At 42.5% G+C, this 19,327-nt stretch overlaps 1 protein-coding gene across 6 annotated transcripts in view; it reads right to left on the reverse strand.

Annotated features, from left to right (window-relative positions):
- Window positions 1-817: 817 nt before the first annotated feature.
- Window positions 818-19,327, reverse strand: part of LOC115372415 (protocadherin-15) — a 234,862-nt gene continuing 216,352 nt past the window's right edge. For 3 of the 6 annotated variants that reach the window (XM_030070295.1, XM_030070297.1, XM_030070296.1), the window contains 5 exons: window positions 18,590-18,808; window positions 17,158-17,166; window positions 15,445-15,561; window positions 14,586-14,591; window positions 11,126-12,960 (listed from right to left, as the gene is read on the reverse strand). In XM_030070295.1, coding sequence (XP_029926155.1) covers window positions 11,430-12,960; window positions 14,586-14,591; window positions 15,445-15,561; window positions 17,158-17,166; window positions 18,590-18,808 — 1,882 coding nt within the window. In that variant the 3' untranslated portion in view covers window positions 11,126-11,429. Of the gene's footprint in view, window positions 2,954-3,143; window positions 3,259-7,047; window positions 7,122-7,267; window positions 7,307-8,061; window positions 8,084-11,125; window positions 12,961-14,585; window positions 14,592-15,209; window positions 15,218-15,444; window positions 15,562-17,157; window positions 17,167-18,589; window positions 18,809-19,327 lie in introns of those variants that run through there. The other 3 variants (XM_030070300.1, XM_030070298.1, XM_030070299.1) reach the window with 3 other exon arrangements.

Consider the following 19,327-nt stretch of genomic DNA (forward strand, 5'->3'; position numbering starts at 1 on the left):
ACCATAAGTGCAGTCCCCTGTTTTGGACAGCAGTTATCCAAGTGAGGCACACAATTGATTTTTTATGCTCATTTTCTCAAAAGAAACAAAAAAGCATGGCAAACATAGTAAAATGAAAAAAAGGAAGTTATGAAAACTAATCTCCTCCATGGCCAGTCAGAGTTTTGTCATTGGTATGTGCAGGCTGTTCCAGGGTCCCATCCATAGCTCCTCTTCGTCCGATAATGTGTGGTCACTGGGGGACTCCACTGTCTCCCTACCTTCCTTGTGGCTGTCCACAGAAGTCTCTTGCTCATCAGTGACGCATGGGCCACTGCTATTTCTGTCAATCAGGGCCTTGGCAATATTGGTTTTGGACCCAAAACTTTTAAGAGCTGTGATACTGGATCCTAGGGAGCCACAGGATGGTCGGGTGTTGAGGTTGACATCCACATTAGAGGAAACACACGTACCTGTTCCATTTACTGAGTCACTTCCTGTGCCCCCAATACTGTTAATGGGCGGTGGTTCTTCATGAGTTACACCCAGCTTGTCTAGTTTTTTAAACTGCTTGCCCAGCCGGCATGGAGAGCCCATCTTGAGGTTGTTGAGGTGGGGCAGCCGTCTGGTTCGAACAATAGTACCATTCTGGGCGAGGTAGATGTTCCCGTTGATGTTACTGTGGCTGTTGACATTAGTGAGTCGGTTCCGCTGGGTCTCAGTTATGTTCTCCTCTCCTGTGGTGGAGCTGGTCTCATATTCTCGGTCTACCACCAGCTTAATCCGCTTCTTTCTACCCTGCTAAAAAGAACAGAGAAAGGATCAATATCATATCGTGAAAAAGCAACCAATATCACGCAAACAGAACCGTCGTAGAACATTACGGCACAGCAAAACAACATGCACAGTTGCACTCAGAGAAAACAAGTGAATAATGCTGCACAAAAAAGAGAAGGCAACAAGGAACATGAAAGGTCAAAGGTAAGGGAAAGACAGCAAATCTATCAAGTACGACAGCAGGAGTCACCACAGTTTTCCCTTGCTAAGGGGAAATGAGAGAGAAGTGTATATCTGAAACACTCTGTAGAGGAAAGCAATGTTCTCTTCACTCCCATGCAAGGGTAATTGATTTTATTCAGTCTTACTTTGAAGCCAACCATAGATCTCTTTAGAGGGAAGTTGTGTCTCCTGATCCGCTGCCGGCTTCTGACCCAGAGGCACTGCCTGATCTCTCAGAGGAGAGGGCATCTTCATCCACTTCAGTAATAGGGGACAGTCCTCCATATGTCTCTTCAGAGGTGCTTCTGATATCTGTGCTGTATGAGGGTCTGGTGTAGCTGCTGGATGGTGCTTCATCACTGTGCTCGCTGCTTGACTCTTCTTCTTCTTCTTCTTCTTCTTCTTCTTCTTCTTCTCCTTCTTCTTCCTCTTCCTCGTCTTCTTCTTCTGAACCCGCTTCTTCACTTCCTTCCTCGTCGATTGTGTCCTCAGACCCACGACTCCCACTGGACTTCTGCGAGCCACGGCTGCCACTGGTCGATAGAGAACCCTCCACACTGCCCAGAGAGCTCTGGTCTCTGCTGCTGGAGGCTCCCTCTTCTGAACCACTTTCCTCTGATCCAGACGCTTTGCTCCGACTGGACCCCATGGAGGAGCGCTCACTGCCTGTCCCTGTCCTGGATCCACTCTCACTGGCAGTCCCTGTGCCTTCATCCTCAGTGGCTTCTTCACTGGACTTTTCAGAGCTTCTTACACTTGATGATCTGGCGCTACCTGATGACCTAGCGCTTGAGCCAGATGCAGAGGCAGCACTGCTAGCACCACCACTGCCACTCTCACTTGCGCTCTCACTACCACTGCCACTACCACTGCCACTTCCGCTGCCGCTGCCACCGCCGCTGCCGCTGCCACTGCCTGAGGCACTGGTCGACCTGCTGGCCTCTGTGGCAGATGATTTCATGGATGAGCGAGCAGATTCACTTTCTCTGGATTCCCCTGAAGCCTCTTCTTCCTCAGATTCTTCATCAGAGTCTTTCTCTGTTGCTGAGCTTTTTTCTGTACCCGATTCTTTCTCTGTCGCTGTGCCTGTTCCTGACTCTGATTCTTTTTCAGATTCTGATTCCTTCTCAGTTCCTGACTCTTCTGATGACTTCTCTGACTCTGACTCTTTTTCTGACTCTGATTCCTTCTCAGCACTGGATACCTCAGTTCCTTCTTCTGACTTAGACTTGCTCTCCTCATCAGACTCCTCTGACTCTTCATCGGGCTCTTCCTCGGAGTCCACAGTGCTTTCATTGGCATCATCTCTATCTAAATCCACTTTAAGATAATCTTTGTCAACACTGCTTTTCTCTGAGGATTCCTCATCAGAGCTTTTCTCCTTACTGCTTGCACTTGTGCTTGCTTCTGGCTCACTTTCAGTCACACTAATAGACACTTTAGACTTCTTTTCATCCTCAGTGGTTACTTCGGGGGACTCTTCCCACACACTGCTCACAGCAGAAACACTACTCTGTGACTTCCTGCGGGCTTGAAACTTGTTGCTGAGGTTGATTTTCTTCAGAACTTTACTGAGCCGGCTGCGACTATCAGACTTGCTGTCAATTGGTCCCTTAACTGCTGGTCCACCAGTCAGACTTTCCTGGCTGTCAATACGGCGGGCTGACATCAGTTTGGCATAATCCTTGTCCTTCTTTCCTGTGCCAAACATCTTGAACATCTTGGCTTTCTTCCATGGAGAGAGGCCAGAAGGACCAGCATCAGATGGCTGGTCTCCTCCTTTGCTGGCTGCCAGTAGTTTACTGAGTTTCATGACAGACTTCAGCCTCTTGGCGGCCTTGGAAGGCTCACCATCCTCTGCTGGCTCAGCTTGTTCGATTTCTTCCTCTGGAGGTAAGTCTCTAAATCCTACCCTCTTTGGTGGGCCTCTACCTCGCATGCCGCCACGACCCCTGCCTCTGCCTCTGCCTCGGCCCTAAGACAGTTCACATTTAATTCAGAAACTTTTTCGGTGATGACACAGCTACAATATTAGAACTTCACCAAGGGCATCAAAATTGTTAGTGCAATAATTTTCTATACTTTTACCCTGTGAAATCATTACTTCATATCTTCACATTAGTATCACTGTATAAAATTCACAATTAACCACAGATAACAAATACCTCAGGGCCATGGGGGCTGTAGTAATAGCCGTCATCTTCCATAATCACCTCTCCATATTCGTCATACATAGGGGATATCAACTTCCTACGACTGCCGTACTGAGGAAGGTCATACCTGAGAAATCCAAACAAACACACAAACAAACAACTATTTGTATGTGCCCTCTTTAACACGTTATAAAGTGGCAATAAGCTTCCTATAAAATCGCAGCAGAAACATCAAATTGTCAATGAGCTTGTTTGATATGTACTCATATTCATAAGTAATAAAAATCAGTGGTAACAGTGTTGTGCACTGCAAGTTACTGTCTTTACTGCGGTACTGATGTTTGTGTCGACCCATGTGAAACCAAACTGAATGAAATGTGTATATTACGAGTTCCATATAATACTCCTAAGTGATCATCCACATACATGCACAAGCACAATGAATCACAAACCAGAAATGTCAGAAAGGCAAAGACCGCCAGCACAACTTTGTACATTAACACAGGAAACTGCATCACATAGTACACTCCCAGTGCCGGAGCTGCATGTTTGCTATGAGTCAAAGCAGATTAAATGGAGACTGGCCCTTATAAGAACATAAATGTCAATCTAAAATGCAGTACTAATTGCCTGATTTATTAACCACTAACACCTGGGCACAAGGACACCACTGAAAAAACACTGGACACAACATAGCTTTTAGCAATGATGTTAATTAATTAACTGAACTTGTTCAATATAGATGATAAAAAGTTGGAGCTAAACTGCCTGCCGGAGCAAGTGGTATTTTTCGAGGACATGTAAATGCTCAGAAGCGGGTGGTGGCGGTGCCAAAATAGTGGAAGCAGTAAACGGAGGTGGTATTCTCCTGTAATGAATACTGAAAATGCTTCATACCATGGTTTTCAGCACTACTGTGTTAACCGTGCTAGTCAGATGTATGGACATGCACCAATATTTCACACAAAATAAATCAGATTGAGATGTGCTTTCCATGCTATCCCGCATAATTTACCTTGTGACCAACTGTGATTCAACATAATGAAGTCCCGCTATTCTGATTTTTTAAAAGAACATTTCATTCCTTGAGGTTCTTTCAGTATTGACCTGTCATGACCAAACTTGGTGTATAGCCAAAGGGAATTGAACTTCAATTTTACAGCAAAATTGGATAAGCAATATGGCTGCCAGCAACAAATGAACTTGACAATGAATGTGCATTCAAAAAGAAACACTAATAATGCAAACACAGATTGTAATCCTAGTCTCACGAAAGGAGCCACAGTGCGCGGGCATTTTTTCCCCCAATTAAACACAAACGATTCCTATATAAGAGCCCATCTAGCATATCTGAGACGACATTTATAAATTTGTCCTAGAGGAAGTGCCACAAATGTGTATGCCCTCATCAGATAAACGCTCTTAGCCAGGGTTACTCAACCCACTCCTCAAGGCCCACTCATCCTGTATGATCCAGTCCTACTCTTACACACCTGATCCATTTAAGGTGTCATAAATATATGTAGCCCTTAATTGGATCAGGAGTGCTGGAGTAGGGCTGAGACATAAACTTGGTGGGCCTTGAGACCCAGGCTAAGAAACACTGCTCTAAGCACAGGCATTAATCAAGATTATACATTTAGCTGTGGCTGGTGCAGGTGGGAGTGGCCTCGGCAGTAAAAACATGGTAACAACAGGTCCAGTCCGTTCACAAAGACACCCACTACTGTGTCAAAGCAACTGTTCTGAATGATGTCTCTATAGCAATCGATAAAATTCGAAACTTTACAATAAATCAACTGTACATCCCATGGAGCCCTACTATTTCCAATATAGCCTTCACTTACTCTGTACTGAAAACTGTGAATTATTATTTATAGTTAACTTCTGCCACATATTCAAGACACCAAACCTACTATATATAATATAATCTTTTAAAGTCACCAATCAACAACCCTATGTATGTATGTATGTATGTATCTATCTATCTATCTGTTTATTTTATTCCTGCCAGCCCCAGGTGGCTGAACTTCTACAGTGAACTTTTCAAAATTTCCCAATTTCAATATTCTCTGTGAGTCACACTGTGAGACAACCACCAGTCCACCCACTTCTTAGCTGACTCAATGAATTTATGACTTGGCATTGGCACCAAAAGTTGTGAAAGCACATCCACAGAGGTACTGAGAAAAAAGTCACAATCTCATAAACCAGTGCTGGCTGTGATTTAGGCAAAGATGTAACTTTCAATATTTCAAGGTATTGATTATAGCATATACAATGCAACTTGTCCACAGAGACCTCTGCCTGGATACCTACAGTGGCTGCTTGGAACTTTATTTCTTTTTTATTCTTCTACCATCTTTCTCCAACCTCTTCTTTTTCTTTTTTGCTGTAAATCAGGCTCATGACTGCTTGTAGCACCCCTTATTTCAATTTTAATGACATTGTCGCTGCTGCAGTGTTGGTTTTGCATTACTCTTCCTAGGGATCACTCTTGAATAAAACACTGTGGCCATACTGTCTATCTTTCTGCTGAATGTTCTGTTGATAAAGACTGACTTTCACTAGGCACCTGTCTTTTCTTTGTCTCTTCTTACAGTGTCCACCAATATCGTTTTTCTCATTTTTTATTCCAAATTCTTTTGGGGCAGAGGATTTTTCTCAGGAAACCAGTACCCAACACTGAGACTGAGAGTGGAAGATGTAAAAGCTTTTATGGGTTTGGGCTGAATCACAATTGTTTTATCTCAATCAGAGATTTATATCACGAGAGAGTAACAGAGACATATCACACATTATTACTTTCAGGGACCCCTTTGGCAAACTGCCGTAACTTTGAGATGTGATGTGCATCAATCAGCATCATATTAGTATCTGAGCCTGAACTGAGATAGTAGGTGATAGTAGATGTGTATTCCTGTTACTCAAACACAGGATGCTGACGTCAATTATACTCTCCTTATTGCAACATATTAAATCAGTGAGGAGCCTGAAGGAAAGAGGCCTGCAGCAATTTGCATCACTCACACTTTGTGAACATGTGAGGGGAGCCTGAAGGACCACAAGAGCTAGTGATTGCTGGATTAAAAGCTTAACTGCAGTTAAATTGTGCACCACTATTTAAATAGAAACGGATCAAAGGCAGGCCAGGTCATAGTGATAGCACACTCAGCAGCAACGGCAGCTTTTACGATAGACTTTGTGGCAGACCTTCAAAATATAATTACAGCTTATTGCAAATGAAGGGCAGTGTGACACAGACACAGTGAGCACCAGCTGAGGCAATTAGAATTTAGCAAAGATGATGAGAAGGTAAGTCATGGAGTCACTGAAGAGGCAATTAAAACACTTAATTTCAACAAGGCTGTTTTTTTTTTTTTTTTTTTTTAAAGTTTGTCAGTTTTTCGGTAAGTGGTTTGAGCCTGCCGGATCCTAAGGTTGTTTCCCATATTGATAAACTTGCAGCATAATTCTCCAGAGGAAGGAGGATGTCACCTGCCATAGAGCAGTATTGTTTAATGAATAACAATTTCTCAGCAGCTGTTACAGCTTTGCATTCCAGCTTTTCCTCCATCGCACCATATGGGCACTGTAACACACAAGGCAAAACAACCTCCATCCATTAAGCCAAAGGAAAACACCGCCATACTCATACTCTCAGGTGCCTGGCACAAGCAGCATAATTGATCTAATTTGGTTGAAGTGGGTATGTTAGTTATGCTCATCATTTCATTCTGTATATTCTTGAAAAAATTCCCATCATCAAGGACATCAGCACTGACAGCTAGAATGAAAGTTCATGATAAATAAGTGTGGTGTAATTTTTAAAATTTAAATGCACTAATAGAGATCAATTCCCTAGATTAGAGGAAGGCTGGTGAAAGATGAGAGGGTCAGTGGGCTGCATGCTCACCCTTGGTCGTAATTATAGTAATCCTGGGTGTAGTAGTCTTGGCCTGGGTCGATGCCTGACTCCATGGAGAGTTCCTGTATTCAGACAGGCAGAGAGAGAGAAATAGCTGAGTGCTCCTTAGTAAAGGAGAGGAAAGAAAAGCATCAGCAGCATACAGGGTGAGTGTACAGCAGAATTACTAAATCCCTGTGAATTAAAGGAAAAGCAGTAGTGTTTCTACCTCAGGTCTCAGAAGAGATGGCCTCAGCAGTTGCTGTTGCTGCCAAAGATTAGTAGAAAAGAAGGGAAAGGTAATGCAAGGAAAGAATGGTCAGGAGAGACAAAGACAGAGTGTGCACAATTCACTCTTCATATTCAAGGTTTTAAGCCAGAAAATGGCCACATCCATGTTATGTGTCAAGGCCATATTATAATCTGTTGACAACAGACACAAGGTGAAACGATTAATGGAAATATGGAAGGATCCGAAACAGGAAAGAAGGGAGATAAGATGACGACAATGTGGTGATGCCAAGCCTTTTTAAGAGGAAGCAAAAGTGTACCAAACACTGATGAAGAAAGAAAATGCAAAAAATGTAAGTTTTGTGAGTGCTTAACTAAAATAAAACATCATGCTGCGTACTTCTGATGTTGACAGTTCACCGTTTATCTGACGGTCACAATTTGGAATAGAATTAGAACACCAAATGTCAGGCACTTTATCTTTTTCGAGTCCTTGACTGTGTTTTCTTACTGAGAGTAAAAAAAAAACCCTCAGCCAAATACTTATCTTTCACATGACAGGAAGCTTTGAGAGCACAATACCAAGCACTTTCAAATCAAATCTGAACTGTAATGTCAGTGTCAGAAGTAGTATCTCCGAGATCTCATCTTAATCCCATTCAGTGTTTTCCATCAAGCAAATTGTAGATAAGAATAATAGGATATAAGATGCCTCAAGCTACCTTGAGAGTGACAAAATGTCTTGGCACACAATAAATAAGATAAAACACACAGCACTATACAAATGCTTACCTGCCTGCCGTAGCCTCGCCTCCTGCATGCCCGAGAAAAAGAGAGGAAATAAGATAGACAAATAATGAATATGGATTGACACCAACATTTCAAGTGCTTCTAGATAAATTAAATGTTAGGTCTACACTACTCTACCCTATATGTTCTGCTGACCAGTGAGAATATTTCAATTTTACTTACTGTGCATTTCTGTGTGTCAAAATACAGAGTTGCAGATGTTCATTTTTAAGAAGCAAGTGCCTAAGGCCACAATGTTATCACTTTAGTGCGGGCTGTTTCTTTTTCTGTTATCACATTCAAACAGGAAAAAAAAATGATACAATAAATCAGAATGTCAAAGAGGTTAAGAAGATTGGAATATGAAAACAGTCAGCGTTTATACAACCATATCTACAGCCATCTCCTATCAGATGCAAAGAGGACAAGGCAATTGAAGGAGAAATACTGACTCGAAGAAACTGTTCATAAAATTGTCTTTGTCTTTGGTTATCACTGCATGATGTGCAGTTTCCTCTCAAAAGATGCTTTTTTTCTCCAACAAAAAGTGGTGCGTAAATCGAAAGAATTACACACTTGATCCAATACATCACAAATCTGGTGAGAGCTGCTCCTGAGGACAGTAGCCTGCAGTGCATTTGGTACAAGTCAATGAGAAACAGGAGTTAATGGAGCAGCCTGGCGAAAACCTCCAGGTTCACAAGCGTACAACTGTAACCTGTCTGAGCCCATAAATAATGACGACTCTAAAACTCAGATATATTGCTAAGCAATGATGTGAGCTTCCTCTGGAGAGCTGTAATCTGTTATTATGGGCAGCGACCGGGGACAGGGCAGACCTGTATAGCCACACCTACCAGGCTAAGTGGGTGATAGGAGTGGAATCTGATGGATGACCTGTTGGCTTGGCTGCCGGCTACTGCAGCTTCCAGAAAACATCAAGACAAATGGCCTGGTGGACAGGTACCATAACAGGGTTTGCACAGAGGGGGGGTGAGTTAGGGCCAGATGGGTGATAAGGGGATGTTGTACAACTAGAAGTGCGGGGTCAACTCAGAATTCCATTGACTCTTAAATGTTCAGCAGCCCAGAGTATTTCTCAGCCAGCACATCAGTGAAAGTGCGAGTAAATGGTGCACTTACTATAAAGGGAAGGGGATCTTTGGACAGGCCAAATAATTTGCTTGTTGAACATATTTTTAATTTAATGAATTCTAATTCTAGGACTTATCCTAATTCTAATAGGAATTCCTCATTATTATCCTACTGTCATGAATACGTTACCAACAGGACAGAAGAACCCCACCTGTTATGGCCAAGGCAAGTTAGTGGTGCGTGAACAAGGAAATGTTTGCAAGTGACAGCTGACCTTTCTGATCAGCATCGTTGGCAAGGCTGGGGTATGGACAAATTTAAATGTCAAAATAATTTTGATCGAAAACATAATATTGACATTGTGAAGACACTGCAATGACTACTGGTGCTTTCATAAGATATTTACGCAAGAGATTTTTGATAAACAATCACTACTAATGTGAATATGATGACCAAGCAGATAGAGGTAAACAACAGAACAGCTAGAACAGTTCCAAGTTCAGAAAGCTGTATCCCTTCAATGTAATGCAGTAAAGAGATGCAAAAACATTATTACTAAATAATAATAATAATACTAATAATACTAATAATAATTAATATTATTATTGTCATATTATTTCACTGATACTATATGGTCTCTGATCTGTTTTTCTTGAAAAAAACAATACTATGTTGGCATTTTTCTATCAAATGAATGCTTTACAAGTGTAAAGCAGTGTTTCCCCTGCTACTGTGATGACGTATCAGTTGAAGAAAAAAACAAAGAAAAAAGGGTGATGAATCCATTTGCGTCAATGGAAATAAAGAAAACAAAGCATTGCATCCATTAGCTGACTGCTCATCGGGCTGAGCGAAACAGCATGTGCACTGCTAGCCTCTTGACAGAAGAGATTACCCCATGTAGTGAACATGGAATACAGAATTAGCAGGCCTTCGATCTGCCCATCAGGAGAATGCGTGATGAGTCAAACATTACACTGGTCTGGAAAGGGAGGTGGGCTGAGGCCATTAGCCTGAGGGCAGAGAGGGTGAAATAAAAACATGAGGGGTATATGGGAGACAGACAGACAGACAGACAGGAGTGGGTCTGAAAACCACAAGCACACACACACACACACACACACAAAAAAAAACAAGTGAGAGGGGAAGAGAGAAACAGCATTGCAATGAGCGTAAAAGAGGTAATGAAATCTCTCAGGAACCACAAGGAGAGATTAACAAGAAGAGACCAAGGACTGAAAAGTGTTAGAATTGAGAGAGCGAGAGAAGGAGAGACAGACAGAGCAAGAGAGATGTGGTCAGGGAACAGGTTGGAGGGATGATGGAAAAGAAAAGGAGAGCGTAACAGTAGCTGACAGTCCCACAGGCAGTGGCCTCGGTCGAGGATTGATTGGTTCTCTAATTAGCCTCTTCCAGTGTGCAGCCCAACATAACAGTGACTACTTTATCATGCTGGGGGGGATCTTCAGCGACATGTGAAAAGACAGATCCCCCAGAGGCGAGCTTTCTCCATCTATTCAAAATAAGCCCGCTGGGGAGAGGTCCAGCTGATGTATTTTTACAGCTGATGCTTCAGCCAAAGTATGTTTTCACTTGTTCCTTCCTGGCTCTATTCTCTATTATCTGCATAAATCCTTCAAAGCTGTTACAGTAAAAAGATTTTTTTGTACCCTTTCATTAATATTTTATCCAATGTCAATATTGGTTCTGCTCACAGAACCAATGTTTCCAACCAGTGTTTCCAGTATTACCGCAGATCCTGAAAACATGCTCCAGCTGATTCTTGGACCAAAACATGAATAAGTCTTCAATGTCTGCCCCTATGTTTGGTTATCTATAAAAATGTTCAAGGCAACAACTACCTCAAGATGTTTTGACAACAAAAATATGATTGTCCCTCCTGAACTGTATACCTAAGCTGTCTCATGCTAACAAGGAAAGAAACATATGGAATGAAATTCAGCAGAATGGATATATGCATACCTCTTTTATATTATAAAGCAAGCCTAGAAGCACATCATACAGATTTTGTGGCAGAGCTGGGTACATTTGTTGTCGCACTAATGTTTGATTTTATCACAAAATATACTGTAAAAAAAACATTTTCTCTCTGAGAAACCCACACTTAAAAATTGCTTGACTTCTCTACAGCATATAAAATACAATTGATTGTACAAAAATCAATAGTGTTTAGTTTCACGAACAACAGAAATAAACAGGCATGGAGACATAAAAATGGAGATAGAGATATGGAGACAAAGAGAAAAGGGAGTGAGTCAGAACACTGTGGACTGAGAGGGGAAGTGATCACTGAAATCGGAGTCTGGACTGTTCAAGTTCGACTCGTTTGTCTGCTCAACCTCTGTGGCCATGTTTGGTTGGCTTGTTCCGTTTTCAGTGGGGTTTATGCTTCCCGTTGAACTCAATTCGGCCTTAGGGCTGGAGCTGATTGGGTTTGGCGTGCTCTGCTCTTCATGAGGATCAGGTCCTTTCGGATTGTTAGCACCCTCTGATTCCTCAGTCACTTGTGGTTTCTTGTTAAATTTGGGCACCTTGTGAGTTTTGTCTACTTGGCTGTACATGTTGGCAACAGACCTCTCAATGTCCGCGAGATTCTGGATGTTTTTCAGGATCCCTTTGAGCTCTTTCTTTTTCCCGTCGTCAGTTGGGACAGGAGGAGCAGGTTGCTTACGGGCTGAAGTGGGTCGAAGCGAGGACACGGGTGGCAAGTTGGTCGGGACAAACTGGACAGCTGGCCGTTTCTGATCACTTACAGGGGAGAGTGAGGGAGGGAGTGGAGGTGGGGGTGGAGGCGGAGGTGGAGGAGCAGCACGCTTAGTGACAGGAGGAGGAGGAGGAGGGGGCTGGTGAGAAAATCGAGGCTCATGAGGGTAGGAGGGAGCAGGTGGAGGAGAGGGGGACATGCTACGGGGAGGGGATTTGGATGGGGCAGGAGGATAGTGCTGCCGTGGAGGAGGGGGGGGTGGATTCTCTGGAGGGTCTGGGATGATCTCTACAGTGATTTCACAAGGCTCCACTGTCATGTAGCTGGAGATGCTGGAGCTGAACTTCCTGAGGACAGGTGGAGTTGGTCTCTGGTTGGCCAGGAGCTCTGAGTCATCTCCTGGGGTAATAATAATCCTAGGGGGCACGTCCCTCCCCACTGACATGGAGCTGTAGGGGTAATCCATGATGGAGAGCAGGGTTTCTGAAGATAATTCCAGTGTGTCAATGCTGTCTCTATCCCTGAGGAGGGAAGAGAGGGAGCCTTGAGAGCCTCTGCCCGGCCTGAGTGTCCGCTCTTGGGCCTGCTGCTCATACTGCCTGGCCTGCTCACGGACTGACAACTTAGTCCCTGTCTTGCAGCCACTGAGCTGGAGCTTGTCCAGACTGTCTAGCCCTTCCCTGCCTCTCATGCCCGCTTGAAGTAACTGCAGCTCCCACTCAGCTGGGTCCAGAAGAGCCTGTCTTCTTAGTGCCTCGTAGCCTTGCAGCCCCCCGTGGATGCGGTTAGGCATTGACCAGGTGCACCCTGACCCTGCAGAGTGGGATGGAGAAACACGGAACTGTTTCTGAGACAGGTCTGTCCGCTCTGCAGTGGCATCAGGACTGCTGGGGGGACCGTCGTCATTAAAGACTGGGTTGTGGGTGGTGAGTGGTCGGTGGTCAGATAGGAAGGTCACGTTGCTTTCTGATTTGGGCAAGTTTCCTCGCAATGTTCCGTTGCCACGGGCGGCAATGGCGCGACAGGCGAAGTTGCTAAGAATCCTTTGGCGGTCGGCTTCCTCAATGACAGACTTTTTAGCCCTGTCCCGATAAAAAGGTGGAAGTAAAGAAGAACAAGACTTGAAACAGGTGAAGAATGAATGCTGAAGGGGAGGCGAAGCAAAGAAAAAGGGTGAGGCAAAAGCAGCTGTGATGTAATTTGCACCTTAAGTTTCACTCATACGTCTCTTAGTATCGTGGGTCAGCAAAGCAACATGATTGAAAAAATAGATAGTAAAACTTTCAACTGTGATTAGAAGCTAACCAGCTGAGTCTCACTGAGATTAAAAATCTATTTTACAAATGAGACCCGGTTAAGTGCGCAGCGTGCAAAAAACAAAACAAAATCAATAAATGGTGATAACTTGAAACTTTTGGAGCTGGTCGACATGATATGAAATGATCAAATACTTACAGATGAGAGACAATTTAAGGGCTAGTTCCAATAATAAAATGGTGAATGAGCAAGGAGACAAATCAAATAAAAATTATGTAACTTACATACACATTGCAATTTTAAGCTAAAAACTCACAATTTAAACGACATTTAATACTAAAATTGTTAAACTTATTGTGACTGCTGGAAGTCTTCCATATTAGAAACATAGCCTGAGGTCCACAGACACATAAATAGCCAAAATCAACTAACACTGTATGTATTAGTCTAGTCATAACCACGATGCAAAGAGACACTGATGTGAAAGTAAGGGCAATGAAATGCAGAACAGTGATGGCTTGACTCCAATGTGAAGGAAGGTGGGAGGCAACTAAAGGGATGTCTAATGAGGTGCAGTAGATCTAAATAAACCGGGGTTCACTTTTATCAACTACATGGAGGCAATTTTTCAAAAAAACACGGCAGTTCATTACAATCTTACATCTGTTTAAATAGGTGTCTTTCCAATTCCTACGATACCATTTTACCAAGCTATGCAAGTTAAATAGTAACGGAATGACACGTATCCTAAACCAAAATCTCAGTGGTTTAATAAACACTAAACACATACCAAAAAATGTTATTTCGATATGTGCATACGTTTAGCAAGGCTGTCAGCTGCATATGAAAACAGGATGGAACATATATCCTCATACATTTTTGGATTACTTACTGCAGTCTGAATCCAGACAGGGGCAAGGGAATGGAAATGATGTAAAAGACAGAAAGACAGACAGCCGGTAAGAAGACTAGAGCAGAAATGTCTATGTTATTATGGTAAAACAAACACATGGACGCACAAGAAGTTGAACTGCATGTCAGTGTTTGCGTGCTGAGGGCATATAGTGCATGTTTTTTTCTTAACTGTGTGCATCCAAAAACGTATTTGTTGGAGCAAACAAGTTTGGACACTAAAATGTCCATGTATCCACGCATGTGTGCGCGCGCTCACACACACACACACACACACACACACACACACACACACACACACACACACACACACACACACACACACACACACACACACACACACACACCTTCTTAGGAAAACGCTTGACAATCTTTAACAGGGTTTTTTTATGGAAGCGGTGCCTGGAAAATAGCCCCAAAAATATACAACACCAGGCCACATTTCTCTCCCCATGAGAGTTCTGCTGCCATGAAATCAAAAGTTTCTGCTTGCTGTCTGCTTGCTGTTAAGTATCGGTCAACACCTTGATGTACACACTGCAGTCTCTTTACAGCTTACCGTTAAATTTCCATTATTCCTTTTTTTTTTAACAGCAACCATGAAGATACTTGCAGCACTGCTTTAAAAAGCATAAAATCAAACTTACGAAGTCCCCTATTTACCACTGGGAGTTATGGTGCAATTTCAATTCAATCTTGTTTTATCTGAAAGCATTAACATTTCATTGCATATTCAGGGTAGTATTTAACATGAAAGATTAAATCCGATTGTGCTAATGGAAAACATTCAGGACACAGGAAAGCTGATAAAGCATTCAACACAGGTGATAGTAATAAGGGGAAAGAGAAAGTCTTTTATCACAAAATCAATTACCAAGCACTGGCCAGATTCTCTATTCCTTTCTATTCCCAGTAAACTATGGTGTCTTTTATGAGCATAAACAAACTCTCACCTTGAGAGAGGGCCATGCTGAAATGCATATGTGGTCTAATGGGAAAGGCATCCATCAACTAAAGCCCTAATCATCAGCTTGAGCAGCAGCATACATTGTGGTTTGCAAAGGACAAAAAATGGATCATGGGAGCTAAGGAGCGGAGACAGCAATGCAGGAACCACTGTGTCTAAAGCTCAATAGGTTAGATTTTAGAGATTGATACCCACCTATAGGACTGTTAGTGGTCATATTAGGACAAAGAAATGATGTGATGTTGAAACAGATAATTGGAATAAAAGCAGGAAAATATGCTCAGAAAAGGCAGCAGTGATAGCATTCACCCTGAAAGCACTGCTCATGACTTTGGATCTACCAGCAGGGCACCATAATGTACAGTATCTGTTTATCAAGGGAATGGGTTAATCATGGGAGACAGATAAAGAGAGGTCAGGGTTGACTCACATGCTGCTGTCTCCCAGCTCTTCGTAGAGGTTGGTGGGAGCAGCGGCTGGAGCTGCCTTGCCTCCTGGTGGTAAAGCCATCTGAATCCTGGCTGTTTTGGCACACTCGGCCTGTCGCCTGTGCAATTTGAACTTCCATCATTTTCAAGTCACCAAAATATGGTTTCATGTTCACAAGTAACACTCCTTGACCAGGAAAATCAACCCAAAACATCAAATATAGCTCATAACCAAAAACTCATAATTACAGTGCTTACCGAATGTTTTTATTAAAAATTGCTGATCAAAATAAATCAACAAGGTGTGGTGGTGGGCACTAAGACCTCATGGAGCACCCACCACCAGGCTCCTACAGTTTGGGGTGGTTATAGTTAGGATGGTGGTTTGGAGGGTGGTGGGGCATTCCCTGAGGTTTTGCAGGTCTTCGTGTCTGCCTCCAGTTCCTTCTCGAATATATTGATCTGTCTTCCCCACTTACATTTTTGTGACTTTCGGATGCCGCGTTAGGCTATAACTTGCAATAGGGGAACTCAGTAAATGTGGCCACCAATCTCATTTCTTGTCAGTATCATTATTTAAACAGTTTTGTCTTAGGAATGACAGCGCACCGTCACTTGGAGGCAGACTGCGGAAAAAGTAGTGAGGGATTGAAACTATGAGTGAATACTCCAGTGACTCCAGCTCAATTTACTGCTTTTGTATACTGCTTAAAACAAAATTGAAGTTACCTATCATTCTCTTTGAAAGTGACTGAAACTGGAATTACAGCAGGATAGAAAACAAAAATATTTTTAATACTTCTACTTCTACTACTACAGTCTTGTTCTAGTTTTGATTTCACTATGTGTTTCAATTTGCATTTCCGAGGCTGTCATCCTCAATGACAATATGCTTTTATAGTCTTGTAGGTACTGAAATCTGTGCCGTTAAATGAAGTAGATACTAATACATATTGTGCACACCATATGTGCATTAGTCACGGCCTTAGACAGCTGAGGAGACCTGAGCGCTGATGGGGAAGAGTTGTAATACCTTTTACATTCATTGATAATCCCACTACCATCCAGGACTTGTGCTCAGTGTAAACAGGTTAACCCTCATTTCAATCAAGTGAACCCTGCAACAGAAGCTGGTAATTATTGGTTTTGGCTCCGATCGCGATAGATGTTATTAACAGACCATTTGGGTGAAACGGCTGAGAAAACATTGTGTTTCAGTTGGATTGGAAGATTGTGACAAGAGTTAACCGGGATGTAAAATATGCATACAAGGCTTCTGCTAATGTAAACGGGATCACCCAATTCTTTTAGTCAGTAGTCCCAGACGCAAAACCCCATGTAAAGCCTGCTTGTGTTGTTGGGAGGATGGTGGAGCAAAGAAGGATACAAGAAGAAAGCCTTGTTGACTTTTGGGTTGATTTTCCTTTGAAGACATTTCATCAGATGTTCCAGATGAAGCAAAACAGTGCATAATTAAACATCAACCCAGCATGCGGGAAGAAGAATCACTGTTGCACTGTGCCATTGTGCTAAAGGCAAGTCATTTCAAAAGGGTGGCATTAGCCAAGATGCAGCCCTGTCATCATCTTCACACAGTCTGTTTGTCTTAAAGTGACTAATGAATAATGAAGATGTGAGAAATTGTCCTTAGCACACACACTTCAAGCAATGAAAGAGTGATCACTTATAAAACATGAATGAGAATAATTACTTACTCTTTGAATCTGATGGAGGGTTTTTGATGCGGTGAGGAATAGACAGAGACAGAGAGAGAGAGAGAGAGAGAGAGAGAGAGGAGAGGGGAGGAAGGAGAGGAATCTTATTTAATTATATCATATAATTAAACAATAAGATAGGCAACACTCTAACAACATTCAGTTTTAATACTGGGAGGTTATTTAATGTTGGGAGGTGTCCTTGTGAAAAACACACCACTCTAGGTGTGTTATTATGTGCATTATTCATGCAATCCCTTTCAACTCATTCAGATAACAGAGAGACTTTGGGTAATATGCTCTATCAAAGAACTCTACCTGTTGCTTTAAAAAAAAAAATGAAGAAAAAAACAAAACAAAACAAAATGGTAATCATATTTTCCTCCATTTTTCATTGCAAAGAATGGGGCACTCAAATCTCAAGCAGTGACCACAGGCTACATCCAAGGGTAGCTGCTGGCATTTTCTTGAGGGTGTCCTCTGTGCATAGTATCGGTATTATTTATTCACAGCAAAATAGTATTATTCAAAAAAAAAAAAAAAAAAAAGAGTGGACAAGACAGTGCCATCTGGTGCAACAGTTTGGGCTTTAGGTCTAATGTCACCATTACCAGCTTTCTGCTGTGTGTTTTGTCTGTGCATGTGAGGAGGACAACCACTCACCCATCTGCTGTGAATAAACATTGTCCAGACACACCGTTTGTGTGACCTTCACTGAATACCAATGACTAGAGTGCAGAGGATGCCTTTCTGGTTGACTTCGCCATCATTTTATGACCCTCACCTGCTGCCCAGGAGCTTAACTGGCTCACCAGTCAGAATGACACGGGGTACAAAAAGAGGCATCATGTTTGTATGGGTGTTTGTTGTGAGGAGCAGAGCATGTGTGAGAGAGAGATTGTTTATTGTGTGTGCGCTGGGCAGGGAAGATTAGGTAGCGTGAAGACGCACTGTGACCGTCACAATTGGCTATAGATATTTGTCACAAATGAGTGTTAATTAATCTGCTTTCACAGAGCATGAGCAGGGAGATTAGCCCAGCAGAGTGCGCAGTCAGCATGTCTAATGAGAGAGAGAGAGAGAGAGAGACGAGAGCCAGCGAGCGAGAGAGCCCGCTTTTGTGTTAAATACGACAAATTCACTTTCCAGCAATGTCCACAGATCATTGTTTGCAGTTGTGCTAGCTCTAGCCTTGCAAGCCACAGGGCATATTATATAAACAATTGTTTCCATTCACACAGTGAAATACCTGATTTGTCTAAGAGAAGCAAATTCTTTAGCTAAAGACACAGCGAGGAGTACAACTGCACACCTTTCTCAGCAAAGGCCAGCTTAATTAAAATGTATTTCCCTCTTAATTCTCTGACACTCAATTAAGGGCCACTAATTGATTATGAAACACAGTGATAATTACTATGGCAGGAACACTTACTGCTTGTAGGTGACCATGACAATAAGGATGGCAGGGATGCAACAGAGGATGATGATGATAGCGAGTGCCAGGAGCGCTCCTTCTGTGTAGCCCACAGCTTGGGCAGCCTTCTTCACGCTGGCCACGATGTCTGGTGAGCGGATCTCCAGGATGCGTCCGCCCTGGCCCAGATGTGTCTGAAACTCCTTGTTAATATCCAGCACCTTCCCATCCAGAAACCTACCATATACCCAATGAGAGGATAAAGTAAAAAATACAGGTGTAGATTTGGACAAGCTCAATGAGTCGTGAAGATTGCGATCTACAATATCTTCCCATGTCTCATGGTTGTTTGCTGGGAGACGGCAAAATATTTCATCATTTGTGACATTCAGTTATGCATTTAAATTTGACATATTTTGAAGAATGTGAAAAGAACTATGGATCTACAAACTGTATAAAGGAAAGAAAAAAAAACGAAAAGTTCAGTGTACTCGTTTTTTGGAAAATAATATTCATCCACATTCACACCACGTTTCATTTATAGATCTGAAGCAGAATTTACGCCAATGTTGTTCTAAAATGTACAGCATATAGGCATAAAATTGCACAAACATCAACTCGGTGTTATCATCTCCTTACTGAACAAAAGAAAAAAGTTGTCGTGACAATAACTATTAATTAATGAGCAGCTGCCAAACATTTGGCATCATGAAGGAGTGAGCACACTGTCACCTCCAATTACTGTCATTTTTACCC

The sequence above is a fragment of the Myripristis murdjan genome, chromosome 15 (genome assembly GCF_902150065.1).
Source record: "Myripristis murdjan chromosome 15, fMyrMur1.1, whole genome shotgun sequence".
NCBI lineage: Eukaryota > Metazoa > Chordata > Actinopteri > Holocentriformes > Holocentridae > Myripristis > Myripristis murdjan.